The 18,657-nt window shown below is 39.6% G+C and overlaps 1 protein-coding gene across 1 annotated transcript; it reads left to right on the top strand.

The window, feature by feature from the left end:
• Window positions 1-1,741: 1,741 nt before the first annotated feature.
• Window positions 1,742-12,546, top strand: LOC127482675 (vomeronasal type-2 receptor 116-like). Its single transcript, XM_089315567.1, has 3 exons — window positions 1,742-1,768; window positions 8,904-9,027; window positions 11,633-12,546. Exons 1-3 carry the CDS (start codon window positions 1,742-1,744, stop codon window positions 12,544-12,546), a joined length of 1,065 nt encoding a protein of 354 aa, XP_089171693.1.
• Window positions 12,547-18,657: the final 6,111 nt, after the last annotated feature.

The raw sequence follows: 18,657 nt of genomic DNA, 5'->3' as shown, positions 1-18,657 counted from the left end.
TACTTGATAGGTAGAGTTACAGACAGTGAGAGGGAGAGACAGAGAGAAAAGTCTTCTGTCTGCTGGTTCACTCTCCAAATAGCCGCAATGGCCAGAGCTTTGTCAATCCAAAGCCAGGAGCCAGGAGATTCTTCTGGGTCTCCCACACGGGTGCAAGGGACCAAGGACTTGGGCCCTCTTCTACTGCTTTCCCTGGCAATAGCAGACAGCTGGATGGGAATAGGAGCAGCTTGGACTAAAACTGGTGCCCATATGGGATGTGGCACCACAGGCAGAGGATTAACCTACTACGACACAGTGCCAGCCCCATCAGTAGCATATTTTTTGATTGGTCTACATAGTGTATAACAAATAAACCCTGTTTCTGAAATAAAAAAAAAAAAACTTTTGAATCACCTGTTTATAAAAAGTAACAAAATTTGACTATTTTAGGTAAAAAAATTCAAATTCTCTTTGTTAGAATAATACAGAATTGTGTGAAACTTGAGAAAAATTGAGAAAAATGCACTTATCCTAAAATCAAACACTGAATTTTAGAAAATGTATAGGCATATTTCATAAATTTAACACATATTGAAATAACAATCTATTAACCTCAACATTTAAAAAGGGATCAATGCACCCAAACAACAGATGACTCCATAAATTGATTTAATCCCACGTAATCTATTGACAAGTATGTATTTGCTTGACATTCAAATTATGGATAAAATATAGAAATAAGAAAAAATTTTGTAAGAAGAGGTGCAAAGGTATCCATTGTGTGAAAACAAAACATTCACACTCTTGGACAGGTAAAATTTGAGAGCCATTACTAAATCCCAAGAACTCATAATTTTGGTTAAGCTTTATAGAAACATGCAGAAAATATTAAAGAATAGAGAGTGAAATGGTGAAATGGAATTCAGAGCTTGAGGAAAACAGTGAATAAAATAAAGTGAACATTGTAAATATTCTGACAATTTGATGTTCTGAATGAAATGCTCTTTTTTAAAGCAACTATGTTTGAACAAAATTGCTTCTGTGAATGTTGGTATATTAAGTGGAAAATTACAGAAAGGGCTCATAAAAATGGCTTTGGTGAATAAATTAGAGATGCTTCCAAATGCTAAAATGACTGACAAGTCAGATGGTGTTCAATTATTTCAAAAGGTACTGAAAACAGTGATGCTTGCCTCTTGGGTTCCATCCTTAAGTAGAAGTGAAATCCCATGTTGGGACACATCAAGGCTTTCCTGAAGGGCTTGGGAAGGTGAGTGTGATCATGGGCACAGTTTGCTTCAGAGGAGTCCAATGGCCATTCCATGATCTTCTAGAGCCCTTGGAACCTCACTCACACCTCCTCCATGTGCCAGAGCCTCAGCTCATCACTGAATGGAAGCCTGAGTCTGACCATTGCTGCTTCAGGGCATGGCTGTGGTGTTCCTCTTAATTCCATACTCTCTCCCTTCTTTTTGATGCTGCCCCTCTCTTTAGGTGGCTGTGGAAGAACTACCAATATGTGCTGGCCTTCTTCTTTGCCATCCAGGAGATCAATAAGGACCCCCAGCTCCTCCCCAACCTGACCCTGGATTTCCAACTCTACAATTCTGTAACCAGTGGTCACTTCACCCTGAGGAGCACTCTGCACTGGCTGACTGGAAAGCATCATCTCATCCCTAACTACACCTGCCAGACACAAGGCAAGACAGTTGCCATCATTGCTGGAACCACATCAGCATTTTTGGCTGAAATTGGAACGATGTTGGAGCTCTACAAAACCCCACAGGTAAATGGGTTGTGAAATCTGGTGAGAAATACTTCCATCTCCCACCAGATCTGTTACATCTGGGGCAAGGTCCTGTGGAAGCCAAGTGACATATTCCACTATTAGTTGAAAAAGATTTTGGGGAATTCCTTAGACTGAGAAAGGGAAGGAACAGTGGAAGCTGAGAGCCTCCACCAAGATACTCTTCTGGGGCCAATGTATCCATCCCCACCTCTTGGGAATATAGATTGTTGACTGTTCACAGGAAATACCCACAGCACAGAGATGTCCTAGGATGACTCCATGTTATACATGGATATATGAAGACCTGGGACAGTACTTTCCTTTGGATTCCACGGAACATAACAGCCCCAATGATCATTAAAGAGTGTTTGGGGCTGAGTTACAGTTGCATGAGATTTCACACCCTTCCAATCCTGACTTCTTCACATTCAGCAGATTCCTTCACAGCATTCCCAGTTCACTTTCCATGTGCAACAAAGAGATTTAAATCTTACTGTGTGTTTCATGAACTGAGAAACAATGAGACACACACAGTGTACACCCATTCACTAGTTTAGTCAACAAATACCCATTATGGTTCTGCTGCTGACTGCCCTTGAAAAACTGAGGGGCCTGGAACTCAATTCAAATCTCCCAATTAGGTGTCAGGAACCCAATTACATAATCCATTCAAGCGACCTCCAAGGGTCTGCATTCACATTCTTAGGATTCTTAAAGGAAACCCACTTCAAACAGGTGGCAATCTACACACATTACCAGCAAACTCACAGTAGAGTAGCATAGGAGGATTCTGGTCTGAAAAGCAAGTTTAAGAAAACTCAGAGATGGTAGGTGAGTGTTTTCTTCAAGGCAATTTAGGTTATGACAGAAAAATTAATGAAATTCAAGCTATCAAGAAATCAACACAGTAAAAGGTTGTTTGGCTCAGAGGAAACATTAACACCAGTTTCAATGGGGGCTATCTCCAGATGTAACATGGGGTGAAAAGTGGGAAAAACCAATGTCCTGGTCCAAAATCCATGCACTCTTCTTCCCTCAAATGAATATGAAGATTTACAGGTATCTTACACATTTTTGCATGCTGTGAATGAGGATATCCATTCTAATCCTGAAAGCAATAAGCATTGAAGCATGGATTTCTCTGAACCCAGATGATAGAACGTGGTCTTCTCTACCCACAAACCTCAGATCATCATGGTTTTCTTTCCATTCAGATCACATACGGTCCTTTTGATCCCATGCTAAGTGAGAGAGACAAGTTTCCATCGCTCTATCAGATGGCCACTAGTGACAGCTCTCTCGCCTGTGGAATGCTCTCCTTGCTACTACATTTTGGCTGGATTTGGGTGGTGATCTTTGTATCTAATGACATGAAAGGAGAGCAGTTCCTACAGGATATTGAAGCTGAGATGGTAAAGAAAGGTGTCTGCTTGGCCTATTCAGTAAAGCTCCCTGACGCTAAGTCAAGGTATGAAGAAAGTGAAATCTCTTTCCTAGAGGGGATCCGAATTGCATCAGCAAATGTGCATATTCTATATGGTGATGTGAGGAGCCTCTATACCATGGAATTTCTAAGCAAATACTATTTAACCCTGGGGAAGGTGTGGATCATGGCTGCAAAGTGGGAGATTGTTGTGAAGGAGACAGACCACATGCTGCACTCTTTTCATGGAGGCTTCTCATTTTCACACCACAAGGGGGAAATCCCTGGCCTCAACCACTTTGTCAAGACAGTGGACCCTTCCCACTACCCAGAAGATTTCTTCCTCAGTCAACTATGGCTTCATGCTTTTCACTGCTTACCTCCTGGGTCACTTTGTGGAACAATTGGAGTCTGCCCACCAAATGCTTCCTTTGAGTTTTTCCCAGGACACATTGACATGCTGACCATATCTGACTCCAGCTATTTCATCTACAATGCTGTGTATGCAGTGGCCCATGCCCTCCATAAGATGCTTTCAGAGCAAATAGAAAAGGGATCTCCAGGAGATGCAGCTCAACCTAGGATTCTTCCATGGCAGGTAAACATCTCCCAGAACAGGACATGCACTGAACACCTGATGGCATTCTCAGGTATTTTTATTGCATTACCATATGACCGTGTTTTCATGTTGAGAATGGCATGATCAGGTATGATGGAAAGTGGGCTCTTTCATACCTCACTGTGTTTAGATACATCTGTAATAGTTATCTGTGTTTGGAGGATTTGTTATCTGCTATTGAACATTTTAAAAAACAATTTCTGCTATGGAACATGTTGAAAATATTTAAAAACAGTATAAATACTATGAAATGCACATAAGTCTACAGATAAATAGTTTTGGACATCTGATCACACTGATAACCAATGCCGAAAAATAGAACATAGCATTACTAATACCTAAATAGAGCTCTATATCCCCTACTCAATTTCTTTTTTTACATGTGATAGAGGAGCATATTGTCAATAACATGGTATGCTGCAGGGAAACAATATTAAGATTACATAGACAGTGATCAGACAACCACACCATTTTATACTCTATATATTAACTAGCACAAATAAGAGAAAACAAGATGTTTTTGTAGGCCTGGCTTATGTAATTTACTGTAATGTCCTCCAGTTTTAAATGTCAAGATTTCATTTTTCTCATGGATAAGTAATATTCAAATATATATATATATATATATCACAAATATATATAGATAGATATCAGAATTCCATCACCCAGTCATCAGCTGATGAACATTTAGATGATTCCACATCTTAGGTATTGTGCATTGAGCTGCTATAGAATTGGGAGTGCAAGTGACTCTTTCATGTGCTTATTTTGTTTCCTTTGGATGCATTCACTAGAGTGAGAGAACTGGGCCATGTGGTAGAACTAGTATTGGTTTTTTGAGGAATTTCTCTACTATCTTCCATTATGGTTGTGCCAGCTTACAATCATTCCCATCAAATGTATTGGTGTATTTTTTTCCAGATCCTCATCAGAATTTGTTATTTTTCAAATTTTGGATAATACTCATTCTTGGTGGAGTGGAGTGAAATCTCACTGTAGTTGTTATTGGCACTTCCCTAATGGTTAGCAGTCCTGATTATCTTTTCATATTTCTCTTGGCCATTTGTATTTCATCCTTTGAAAAATGCCTGTTATTATCCTTAGGTCATTTCTTAACTGGATTTTTGGTTATGTTGTTGTTAAGTTTCTTGAACTCCTTATACAATCTGGAGATTAATACTTTATTGGATCCATGTTTTGCAAATATTTTCCCCCATTCTGTAAGTAGTGTCTTCACTTGGATGAGTGTATCTTTTGCTGAGTTACTTAGCTTAATGTATTTTGTTGCCTTTATTGCCTTTATTTCTTGTATCTTATCCAAGAAATTGTTTCCTAGGTAAATGTCCTGCAGTGTTTCCCCAGTATTTGCCTCTTATAATTTGATGGTTTTGGATTTAGGCTTAGATCCTTGATAAAATATGAGTTGATATTTTTATAGGGTGTAAGGTAACAGTCTGAATTCAAATCTCTGCAAATAGAAATCCAAATTTCCCAACACCACTTGTTGAAGAGACTGTCTTTTTCTAGGGAGTGAGTTTAGTTCCATGCAACATTTTCAACTCAGACTCTATAATGACAGATCATAGAAGAACAATGTTTCTCACTGTAGGATGAAATGCTATAAAGTATCTTTTTTTTTGACAGGCAGAGTGGACAGTGAGAGAGAGAGACAGAGAGAAAGGTCTTCCTTTGCCATTAGTTCACCCTCCAATGGCCGCCGCGGCCGGCGCGCCACGGCCAGCAGGCTGCGGCACCATGCTGATCCGATGGCAGGAGCCAGGTACTTATCTTGGTCTCCCATGGGGTGCAGGGCCCAAGTACTCGGGCCATCCTCCACTGCACTCCCTGGCCACAGCAGAGAGCTGGCCTGGAAGAAGGGCAACCGGGACAGAATCTGGCGCCCCGACCAGGACTAGAACCCGGTGTGTCGGCGCCGCAAGGTGGAGGATTAGCCTAGTGAGCCGCGGCGCTGGCCTATAAAGTATCTTAATACAGCTCATTACAAAGACTGGAAAGAAGATAATGATCAAAAACTACTCTTTTCTTTGGAATGATTGCAAAGCTAGGAAATATGGACTATGTTGTATCCCACAGCAGCTAAAAATCTTTCTGATTTTAAAATATCCCCTATCATCTCAAAAGGTAGCATTATATGCAATAAAAATGAGTCAAAGTGCAGAGAGAGAAATAAAAGTCATGACACCATGGCTCACTAGGCTAATCCTCTGCCTGCGGCACTGGTACTCCAGGTTCTAGTCCCGGTTGGGGCACCAGTTCTGTCCCAGTTGCTTATCTTCCAGTCCAGCTCTCTGCTGTGGCCTGGGATGGCAATGGAGGATGGCCCAATTGCTTTGGCCCAGCACCCACATGGGAGACCAGGAGGAAGCACCTGGCTCCTGGCTTCAGATCAGCGCAGCACACCAGCAATAGCAGCCATTTGGGGGGTGAACCAATATAAAAGGTAGACCTTTCTCTGTCTCTCTCTCTCACTGTCTAACTCTGCCTGTCAAAAAAAAGTCATGGCACATTATTATTAAACTTTACTAAGGTGAAAATATTTTACAATAAATTACACATATACATCATACATAATTTTATAAGTTTAGAATTACCAAGGGCAGCCAGGGATGTACAAGCTGATTTGGGAAAATGTTTATTAAGAAAAATTATGCTTCAATTTTTAATTCATTTAATTAAATTCAACTGCACATTAGCAGGAAGCTGAATCAGTAGTAGAAAAGCTGGGATTTAAACTGGCACTCACAGGGGTTCTGGGCACAGTGGAAAGTGGCTTCACCTGCTGCACCACAAGACAGCACAAATTTCTTTAATGAAGAAATTTTTTTCTGATATAAAAGAACAGATTTTATGTATTTCATTGATACAATTCTAAGAAGATAACCATCCTTTTTTTTCCTTTCTCAATCCCCACTACTTCCTTTCCTATTTTCCTTTTAATTTTTGCAATAACATCATTTCCATTTACTTTAAGTTGCAGGGTTAATACACTACTAATCATAAGTTCCACAAGTGAAAAGTAGAAAGACTACTACTCCACAGGAATTTACACAAGGGTGATAAACACAAACCAAATCCAGAGAAGACAGTTTCATTTTTATATATTGTGGGTTTTTCTTCCATTCTATAAATAGTACCTGTCACCAAAAAAATTATTTGATATTTTCTTTATGGAATGGCTATATTTCGTTATGCATAATGGTATCCAGCTGAATCTATTTTTTTTTAAAAGAGAGAATTTCATAATTTTGGGGGGTAGGATTAAACTTTTAAAAGTGCACACAGTTGCACTCCCCTGTGGAACCATCACAATGATCAAGATATCTCACATACAAAGCCGTGTTGTTCTCATGTGGAAGAACTAAGATGAGCTTTCCTAAATCTCTGACTAATCCTTCATGGTCAGCCACCTTGTGGGACACATTCTGTGATTTCTCTGTTTGGATTCAAATGCTCCCCATCATTTTAATTGGGGAGAGGCAGAATTCCCCACACTTGAACCCACAATATGGTGACCACTCAGACAAAACTCAGCCTTTACCAAATAGACTCTCTGAGGATAGAGAGGAGGGAAAAGCAGGATTTCTCATGTGCACCTCCCACCTCTCATCTGAATGTTCTCCCTCTTTCCAATTGTGCCTCCCCTCCAGCTTCATCCACTTCTGAGGAAAATCCAATTTACCAACAGTGCTGGGGAGGATGTTTCCTTCCATGAAATGAGACACCGTATGGCACACTATGATATCCACAACATTGTGAATTTTCCCGCTGGATTTCGTTTGCTGATTAAAATTGGGGTTTTCCTCTGAGAGTGCACACGGCCAAGAGTTGGTCCTCAATGAAGACATGATAGAATGGCCTGTTGCATTTAAGGAGGTGTGGATCCATGGGAATATTGGATACATATGGAGGTTCTGAATAGAATCTGAGAGGAGACTATGTGTGAGAATTTAAATAAGCATTCAACTCTCATTTCACATCTTGGCTTCCAAAGTTATGGTGTTCCTTACACATTTAAGAACCAGTGTGTATTAGAAGTGCACATGTGTATTAGATATTGTTGTTTTTTACTTTTGGCATATTTATGCATCCCGAGGTTGAGTGACTAGAATGAGCAAGGTTAAGGAATGGAGACAGAGATCAATATACAGAAATAAATTACTAAATGCATGTATACACAGATTCTAAAATTTTATTTCAACTTTTTTTACTTATATAACTTGAAAAAATTTCATGTATTATATATATATATATTTATAAGCATAGTGATATTTTAATCACTTGGTGAGAGTCATTATTATGTTTTGATGCAGTATGAACACAAGTAAATTATGAGTTGACTATTTGTAGAAACTATTCCCATTTTCCTTTGTCATTGTGCTTGTGAATCAGTTCAGTTTTTCTTCTGAATATCACCACACAGCTGTGATAAAAAATTTATCATCATTGTGCTGTTGATACACCCCAGGCAATTTTGTGGCTGATTTGTATGACTATTGTATGTTATACCACAAATGCATTGGTAGAATCAGGAATTGATGCTCTCCCTGGGTCTAGACATTTAGAAGTAGATCAATGCGCAATCCATGGTTTGTAACATTTGCTCATCTTTTACTTGTAGGCTTGTCTTTTTTCTGAGTAGCTACAAATAGAAGTGTACTTAGTCATCATATTTTTTGGATATTTTTTCTTGCATGTAAAATCTACTCAATAAAGGAAAGAGACATGTAAAATAGTCTCAGACATACACATTCTGAGAATGATTACCACATAAAAACTGAACTGAAAAGATTTCAGAGGAAGCAATTCAATAAAGAGACAAATGCCCAGAAGCATAGATCCAGTGATGAGCAAAATTAAACCCATCAGGTGCCCTCATAATATTTGGCAGTCAATTGACAAACCTGGAATGAGCATCTTAGAAACTCCAATGGGATGTATGAATAAAATCAACAAATACAGACTGGGGAGGACATAATGATGACCTTGGGATGAAAAGGCAGTTAGAGACATCCTATCACAGTGCTTAATGTCATGCAAAGCAATAACCATCACTTCTCTTTCCCCATCAGACTCCTCAGTCTTTGTGTAGCCAGAGGTGTGGTCCAGGATTCAGGAAAATGCCACAGGAAGGAAAACATGTCTGCTGCTATACTTGCGTTGTTTGTCCAGAAAGAGACATTTCCAATCATACAGGTAGAAAACATATAACTTACCTGTGAGAACCCCAGGTTCTGAACTGCTTCTTATAAAAAGTAAACCAAGAATATTTGCGATGAGATAATAGTCTTCACTCATTATTTCCATTCCCTTGTATGCTCACTATTGCCATCTCATTAAGTGTAAGCTGTTGTCTAGTGGTGCTTATCCCCTCAAGCTCAATGCTGACAATAATTCTATCTGTCATCCTTCTTTCCCATCCAATGATGGACAAGACTCTCAAATTGAGATCTAAGGTCTAAACAAGAAATACAATATTTGTGTTTTTAAGGATATCTAGAAGGCTTGAAATCAAAACTTTTTAATAAACAACTGATAAGCAGGTAGCTACTTCACATGAATTGTGATGGGAATACTGTATTACTTTCTGTGCTGCCTCTTTGACATAGTGCATGGTGTGCAGTACACATAATGAATGCAACCACTTTTCCTTTATGTACAAACCAGTAGAAGAGGAAAAACAAGATTCAATATAGAGACACAGCATCCTAAAAATGATGCAACTTGCTAACTCAAAAAACATTTAAGGAATGTTAAACATCAAATAAAATATCAAAGCCAAATGTTTTGAGAAATGTAAAAGTCTCATTGGTAAATAGTTCCACTGTTCAATGTAGAATAAATATGGTATTAATAATTTGAATTCTTCCAAAGGATGTTTTAATTCACATAATCTTTGCTCAAGAAATATTTTGATTTCAGTATCTTCAAACAAGCTATATATAGTTTCAAGTATAAAGAAGATAACAGAAAAATGACTTCAAGTTTCTGTGAAAACACTCAACATGCAGAAAGTTAGTGAAAGAAAGAAAACTAAAGTATCATGCATTAACCCATTGTACAATATACCCTTGCCTATGTATTCCTGGGGTATCTCTGAGACAGGTGCCAGAAGCACCTACATTCTATTAAAAGTAAACAGTATACATTGAAAAGAATTGAAAGAGAGAATTCCTCTAAATTTTTGCAAATGTTCATATTCCCTCTTTTTACGAAATATATTTATTTATTTGTTTCAATATTAGAGTTACAGATAGAGGGAGAGTGTAATAGAGAGGGAGAGAAGATACAGAGAAAATCTTCCATCAGGTAGATTCACTTTCCAGATAGCTGCAATGGCTGGTTATGGGCCAGGCCAAAGAAAGAAACCAGGAGCTTCTTCCAGGTCTTGCAGAGGCCCAAACATTTGAGCCTTCCTCTGCTGGTTTCCTAGGCACATTGGCATGGAGATGGTTTGGAAGTGAAGCAGCCAGGACATGAACAGGTGCCTGTATGAGATGCCATCATCGCAAACAGTGACTTTAACCACTACATCACAAGTCTTGTCACAGAAGCTTGTATTTTTGCATGAGCACCAAGGATAAAAGCAAAGTAGGACTCTTACTGCAAGTGTAGCCCTACTAATAACATTTTTTTTTATTTTTAAAAAAAAGATTTATCTATTTTATTTGAAAATCAGAGATTCAGAGAATGAGAGAGAGAGAGAGAGAGAGAGAGAGAGAGAGAAAATTTCAATCTAATTGTCAGGCCCCAGATGGAAACATTGGCTCAGGCTGGGCCAGGCAGAAGCCAGGACCCAAGAGCTTCCTTTGGGTCTCCCACATGGGTGTGGGGGTCCCAAGTACTTGGGCCATCTTCTGCTATTCTTCCTAGGCAATTATCAGGGACCTGGATTGGAAACTGATCAACTGGGACACAAAACAATATCCATATGGGATGCTGGCATTGTAGGTGGTGGCTTTACCTACTATGCCACAACAATGACCCTATTTTTGTTTGTTTGACATTTGAAAGAGAGACATATTCACCAACTGGCCTATTCTTAATGACTTTTCTCATGCTGTAGCAGCAGAAGTGCATTATTTCAAGTGAGACAATGTGGTGTACAATTTGGTGTTCACGTGAGATAAAATGGTGAAAGTCATGCTTTCAGCTTAACAAGAGTACCTAGTTGTGTTTCGGTAACATGATGAAAATACTACTTACTTTCTTATAACCTCAGAAAGATAAACAGCTACAGTTCTCTTTTATTCAAGCACAGTATCACAACAGATATATGGAAATACTGACAAGATGAGTCCATGTAGGAATTAGAGTAGAGAAAAATGTACGGAGGTCTCAGGAATGACAAATGATTTATATAAGTCATCTCCATTTGAGAATAAGTGAGAAAAACCTTAACACTGATGACCCCAGATAAATACTATAATCCATGTGAATAAAAGGATTCTCCTGAGAAAGTAACTGGGGGCTGTAGTGAAGAGGGCTTGGAAGAATCCATGCCCATATGAAATACAGGAAATTCATCATTTTATAGAAATTAAAACACTAAAATAAAATCTCTGAGCGATAAGATGAGTTCACAGAGCCCCATGTGCCTAGGTGCTTGTTTGAATGAATTTCTGCCAAATGGAAATGGGCATTCTCACTGGATTAGGAATGCAGGAATTTTCTCTAGTGTTTCTTGGTATCCATCACTACAGGCTGGACTCAATGTGACATTGCAAAGGTGACCATATTTCTTAACAGGGATAGAGGAGAAAATTATGAAATGGAAACAGAGTCTTCCTTTTTCCCACAGATGCAGAGCAGTGTATCCCGTGTGCAGATGATGAGTACCCAAACATGGAAAGAAACCACTGCCTCCCCAAGCTGGTGACATTCTTAGCCTTTGAGGAATCCCTGGGGATGGCTCTGGCCTGTGTGGCTCTGTGCTTCTCTGTCCTCACAGCTGCAGTCCTCTGGGTCTTTGTGAAGCACCGAGACACTCCCATCGTCAAGGCCAATAATAGGACCCTCAGCTACATCCTGCTCATCACCCTCCTCCTGTGCTTCCTCTGCTCCTTACTCTTCATTGGCCGTCCAAACACAGCCACCTGCCTCCTCCAGCAAATAGCATTTGGTCTTTTGTTCACAGTGGCTGTTTCTACTGTGCTGGCCAAGACCATCACTGTGATTTTGGCCTTCAAAGCACTGAAACCTGGAAGAACAATGAGGCGACTGCTGGTATCAGGAGCTTCTAACTCCCTCATTCCCATCTGCTTCCTGATCCAACTGGCTCTCTGTGGCATCTGGTTGGGAACCTATCCTCCCTTTATTGAGTTAGATGCACACTCTGAGCATGGCCACATCATCCTGGTTTGCAACAAGGGCTCAGTCACTGCCTTCTACTGTGTCCTGGGCTACCTGGGCTCCTTGGCCCTGGTGAGCTTCACTGTGGCTTTTCTAGCCAGGAATCTGCCTGACACGTTCAATGAAGCCAAGTTCCTGACCTTCAGCATGCTGATGTTCTGCAGTGTCTGGGTGACTTTCCTGCCTGTCTACCACAGCACCAAGGGGAAGGTCATGGTGGCTGTGGAGGTCTTCTCCATCTTGGCCTTCAGTGCAGGGCTCCTGGGCTGCATCTTTGCCCCCAAGTGCTACATTATACTCATAAAATCTGATAAAAATTCTTTGAAAGCTTTAAAGAACCAACACAGTTATGCAGGATCCTAAAGCATTTTTTCTTGAGTTTCTTCACATTTTCAAATTTTGTAAACAGAAACCAAAGGATAGTGGAATTCCAACACTGGAAAATAAGCAAAACTAAAAACCATCATTGGTTAGACATTTGTCCTAGCAATTAAGATGGGTTTGTCTCACATGACAGTAGCTGAGATTCCCAGGAAAATAAACCTTTTGAGTGAGTGGTGACAACTCAGAGTTATTCAGTTCCTGTCAGTCAATTTTTTTCTTGGCTTCTGGCTCTGGCCTCAATCCAGGCTCAGCCACTGTGGGCATTGAGAGGTGAAGCAGTGAAAGGTTGTTCTCTCAACAATCTCTCTCCTTCTCTCTGTTTCTCTTTCTGCCACTCAAAAAAACACAATTCAGGATAGAAATATTTTCATATAACATAAAAGGAATCACTGTTTTAGTACTGAAACAGAACTGGCCATCAACTTATAAAGAGCAATCTCATTTTATATGATAGGGCTATCCCTAAAAATGTGCACACTAACTAACTTCCTTTTTGTTTATCAATTTAGATGCTATATATGTTCATATTTGACAACACATTTCAGTTATACATTCTTTATGTTGCTTCTCTGAAGGTCATGGGGAATTTGTCATTTTGTGCTTATAATTTAAGTGGAATTAATTTCCCAAATATAAAAGTCAACTAATCCTTGAACATTCTTTTCTTTGGATGCTGTATTGTTCATAAATCTCTTAGTAAATAATTACTGTCTGGCTAATTGGAAATGGTATATTTATCACTTATGTAGGTAGTTTTCAGGATTACATAGGAGTGATGCTATAATTGTCTGATCTATCATTTGACTGCTAGCTTTGCTTAGTTTTTATTCCAGGAGACAATGATGCTATTTTTGAAATTCACACACCCCACAAGATCCACTGAAGTAAATAGAGCAAATAGAAAAGGGATCTCTAAGAGATGCAGCTCAACCTAGGATTCTCCCATGGTAGGTAAACATCTCCCAGAACAGAACACGCATTGAACACCTGTTGGCATCCTCAGGTATTTTTATTGCAGTTCCAAGTGATCAGGCATGATGGAAAGTGGGCTCTCTTTCATACCTCACTGGGCATAGATATATCTGTAGTTGTTATCTGTGTGTGGAGGATTTATGATCTGCTATTGAGCATTTAAAAAAACATTTCTGCTATGGAACATGTTGAAAATATTTAAAAACTGTATACATACTAAGAAATGCATGAAAGTCTACAGATAAATGAGTTTTCATCATTGCATCACACTCATAATCAACACCCAAATTCAGCACATAGCATTGCTAGTATCCCAAAGGAGCTCTGTATCCCAACTCAATTTTTTTAACATGTGAAAGAGGAGCATTTTGTCATTAACATGATATGATTCAGTGAAACTATGTTACTATTAAATAGCCAGTGATCTGACAACCACACAATTTTATACTCTGTATATTACCTAGCAGAAGTAAGAGAAAACTCGATATTATTTTAGGTCTGGCTTATATAATTTACTGTAATGACCTCCAGTTTTAAATGCCATGTATACATTCTCTCTCATGGCTGAGTAATATTCCATTATATATATATATATACACACATGTACATATATATTTTTATGTATGTATATGTGTATATATGTGTGTGTGTGTGTGTGTATATATGTCACATTTCCTTCATACAGTCATCAGTTGATGGACATCTAGATGATTCCACATCCTAGCTAATGTGCATTGAGCTGCTATAAACATGGGAGTATAGGTTATTCCTTCATGTGCTGATTTCATTTCCTTTGAATGCATTCCCAGGTGTGGACAGCTAGACCATATGATACAACTAGTATTGCATTTCTGAAGACTCATTCTGCTATCTTCCATTATGGTTGTATAAGCTTACAATCTTTCTCATCAACAATATATTTAGGGATTTCTTTTCCAGATCCTCACCAGACTTTGTAATTATCCACATTTTTCACATTCTAAGTGGGATGGAGTGAAATCTCACTGTAGTTTTTATTGGCACTTCCCTGATGATTAGCATCCAAGTGCTTGGGACCCTGTAGTCACATGGGAGACACAGTTGAAGCTGCTGCATCCTGGGTTGGCTTGGCCTAGTCCAAGTCCTTGCAGCCATTGTGGAGTGAATCAGCAGATGCAAGATCTGTCTCTTCTTTCCCTCTCTGTATCTCCCTCTCTCACAGTAACTCTGATTTTCATACTTTTTAAAAGTTTAACAAAATTGAATGAACTATCAGTTGATTTTGGTGTTATGAATCAGAAATTTAAGCATAATTTTTCTTAATAAACATTTTACAAAATCTGCTTGTACATCCCTGGCTGTACCTGGTAGTTCTAAACTCATAAATCATTTATGTTGTGTATGTGCAGGTCTATTTGTATAGCATTTTCATCTCAGTAGAGTTTAACAGTAATATGCGTGAGTTTTATTTGTCTCTCTGCACTTTGACTCTTTTTTCTTGATAATACCGGTACCTTTTGAGATGATAGGGGAAATATTTTACAACCAAAAAAGATAATTATGAATGTCCTGATGGTAGTTAGGATCTGGACAGTATGTATTAGCCCTGACTTTCTGAGTCTCCTGACACCTTTGTGGGATGGCCAATTCTTTAAACAACTATCATCTTGTCTTCACTAATTTGAACCAAGGACTTCATAAATAACAATAATCTTTGGAAACATTCTTGGCCTATATACTTACTTTTCTAGTTATGAGGCTACCAAATCACAACTGGTGCGTCAACTATTATTGTACTTAAACACAGAAATTACATAATCAAGTAAATATGCTGATGTCCATTTACATATATGTATATGCAGATTATATATATTTCTTCTGTGAGACATTAAATTTATTTGATTTACTCAAATAATTTGATCAGTATATTTTCCTGTACATAAATGGAGAAATTCCTAATTGTGTTCTACAATGGGTATTAGATTTATGTAAGCTAGAGTTAAAATCAAGAAAAATCCATATATAATCCAATGGGTGTACCCTGTGCTTATGTGCATGCTTAGTGATCTTGTAAATAATAATAGGCTCACAACCCTTCCTTACTCTTTGTGGCAGGCTTTCTATATGACATCACTTCCTGTGTCAGAGTCATTTTATGATATAACATTGACCCCACTTCTATTTTCCCCATCAGGGTCTCACAGAGAGCATGGGCTACAGTGTATAGCATTATAGAGGAGATAGCTGCTGTGGGATACACCATAGTCCATATTTCCTGGCTTTGCAATACTTTCAAAGTAAAGTGTGGTTTTGATCATTACCTTCTTCCTAGTCCTAGTAATGAGCTGCTGTATTAAGATATTTTATAGCATTTCATCCTACAGTGAGAAACAGTATTCTTCTATGATCTGGCATTATATAGTCTGAATTGAAAATGTTACATGGAGCTAAACTCACTCCCTAGAGAAGGAGTCTCTTCAACAAATGCACACATTTGGATTTCCACATGCAGAGATTTGAAATTGGACTGCTACCTTACAACCTATACAAATATCAACTCATCATTTATCAAGGATCTTAGCCAAAAACCTGAAACCATCAAATTACAAGAGGCCAACACTGGGGAAACACTGCAGGACATGTGCCTAGGCAATGATTTCTTGGATAAGACCCCAAAACTGGCCGGCACCATGGCTCACTAGGCTAAACCTTCGCTTGTGGCACTGGTACTCCAGGTTCTAGTCCCGGTTGGGGTGCTGGTTCTGTCCCAGTTGCTCATCTTCCAACCAGCTCTCTGCTGTGGCCCAGGAGGGCACTAGAGGATGGCCCAAGTGCTGGGCCCTGAACCCACATGGGAGACCAGGAGGAAGAACCTGGCTCCTGGCTTTGGATCCCCATAGTGGCCATTTTGGGGGGTGAACCAAATGAAGGAAGACCTTTCTCTCTGTCTCTCTCTCTCACTGTCTAACTCTGCATGTCAAAAAAAAAAAAAAAAAGACCCCAAAAGTACAGGCAATAATGGCAACAATAGACACATGGGATTAAATCAAGCTAGGTAACTTTTGCTCAGCAAAAGATATATTCATCAAAGTGAAGATACAGCTAACAGAATGGGAGAAAATATTTGTAAAATATGCATTCGATAAACTATTAATACCAAGATCGTATAAGGAATTCAAGAAACTTAACAACCACATAATCAGCATTCCAATTAAGAAATGAACTGGGGACAGTGCTGTGGTGCAGCAGATTAATGCCCTGGCCTGAAGCACCAGCATCCCATATGGGCACCGGGTTCAGACCCAGCTGCTCCACTTCAGATCCAGATCTCAGTTATGGCCTGGGAAAGCAATAGAAGATGACCCAAGTTCTTGGACCCCAGCACCCATGTGGGAAACTTGGAAGAAGCTCCTGGCTCCTGTATCCTTGCTTCAGAACTGCACAGCTCAGCCATTGTGGCCAACTGGGGAGTGAACCATCAGATCAAAGACCTCTCTCTCTCTCTCTCTCTCTCTCTCTCTGCATCTCCTCTCTCTGTGTAACTCTGACTTTCAAATAAATAAATAAATCTTAAAAAAAGAAATGAACTAAGGATATGAACAAGCATTTTTAAATGGATGAAAAATAAATGGCCAAGAGACACATGAAAAGATCTCCCCATCATTTTAATTGGGGAGAGGCAGAATTCCCCACACTTGAACCCACAATATGGTGACCATTCAGACAAAACTCAGCCTTTACCAAATAGACTCTCTGAGGATAGAGAGGAGGGAAAAGCAGGATTTCTCATGTGCACCTCCCACCTCTCATCTGAATGTTCTCCCTCTTTCCAATTGTGCCTCCCTTCCAGCTTCATCCACTTCTGAGGAAAATCCAATTTATCAACAGTGCTGGGGAGGATGTTTCCTTCCATGAAACAAGACATCGTATGTCACACTGTGATATCTGTCGCTCCCCCTCTTCGTGGAGGAACGACACTAAACCTTGCCTAGGCTTCATATCCGAGTCACGGCACCATTATGTCGCTCCCCGTCTTCGTGGAGGAACGACACAGGACCCTGCGCTGTTCTTTCGTCTGCTCGGCCCTCCCCGGGTTTGCTGCTGGTTCTTCCCGGGTTGGCTACTATCCCTTCCACCTCCGTGGAAGGGCAGTTCCCCCTGGCCGCATTCCCCACTTCCGCAGGGGAGCGGCACACCGCCGGCCGGTTCTCTCGGGGGCTGCACGGGTTCCCTTAGATGTTCCCCATAGATGTTCCCGGTGCATGCCGTTTCTCTCCTCCTTTATAGTCCTCCTCCGCCAATCCCAACTCGGCTGCCCACACGCCGAGTACGCTGCTCTCCAATCAGGAGCAAGTCCTACAGTTAATTGGTTGAACTGGAGGCAGCTGTGCGGAAGCTGTTTACTTCTCTCCCAGCGCCATATTGTGGGAGAGCAGATGCATAGAATAAGTCTTAATTCCAGTAACTCAGTCTAGTCCGGATTGCTCCCCACAATATCCACAACATTGTGAATTTTCCCGCTGGATTTCGTTTGCTGATTAAAATTGGGGAGTTTTCCTCTAAGAGTGCACACGGCCAAGAGTTGGTCCTCAATGAAGACATGATAGAATGGCCTGTTGCATTTAAGGAGGTGTGGATCCATGGGAATATTGGATACATATGGAGGTTCTGAATAGAATCTGAGAGGAGATTATGTGTGAGAATTTAAATAAGCATTCAACTCTCATTTCACATCTTGGCTTCCAAAGTTATGGTGTTCCTTACACATATAAGAACCAGTGTGAATTAGAAGTGCAGATTTGTATTAGATATTGTGTTTTTTTACTCTGGGCATATTTATGCATCCCGAGGTTGAGTGACTAGAATGAGCTAGGTTAAGGAATGGAGACAGAGATCAATATATAGATATAAATTACTAAATGCATGTATACACAGATTCTAAAATTTTATTTCAACTTTTTTATTTATATAACTTGAAAAAATTTCACGTATTATATATATATATATAAGCATAGTGATATTTTAATCACTTGGTGAGAGTCATTATTATGTTTTGATGCAGTATGAACACAAGTAAATTATGAGTTGACTATTTGTAGAAACTATTCCCATTTTCCTTTGTCATTGTGCTGTGAATCA

Source organism: Oryctolagus cuniculus, chromosome 16 (genome assembly GCF_051225735.1).
Source record: "Oryctolagus cuniculus isolate XC-2025 breed Fujian yellow rabbit chromosome 16, ASM5122573v1, whole genome shotgun sequence".
In the NCBI taxonomy this organism is placed as follows: Eukaryota; Metazoa; Chordata; class Mammalia; order Lagomorpha; family Leporidae; genus Oryctolagus; species Oryctolagus cuniculus.
The sequence above is the reverse complement of the archived record's forward strand: the minus strand, read 5'-3'. Positions and strand labels throughout refer to the sequence as shown.

Bases quoted from the DNA above. Each gene is read 5' to 3' on its own strand.
- LOC127482675 (XM_089315567.1), top strand. From the start codon at position 1,742: ATGTTGGAGCTCTACAAAACCCCACAG. The intron at 1,769-8,903 runs GTAAATGGGTTG...TTTCCCCATCAG, and splicing joins AGCTCTACAAAACCCCACAG to ACTCCTCAGTCTTTGTGTAG. The intron at 9,028-11,632 runs GTAGAAAACATA...TTTTTCCCACAG, and splicing joins AGACATTTCCAATCATACAG to ATGCAGAGCAGTGTATCCCG.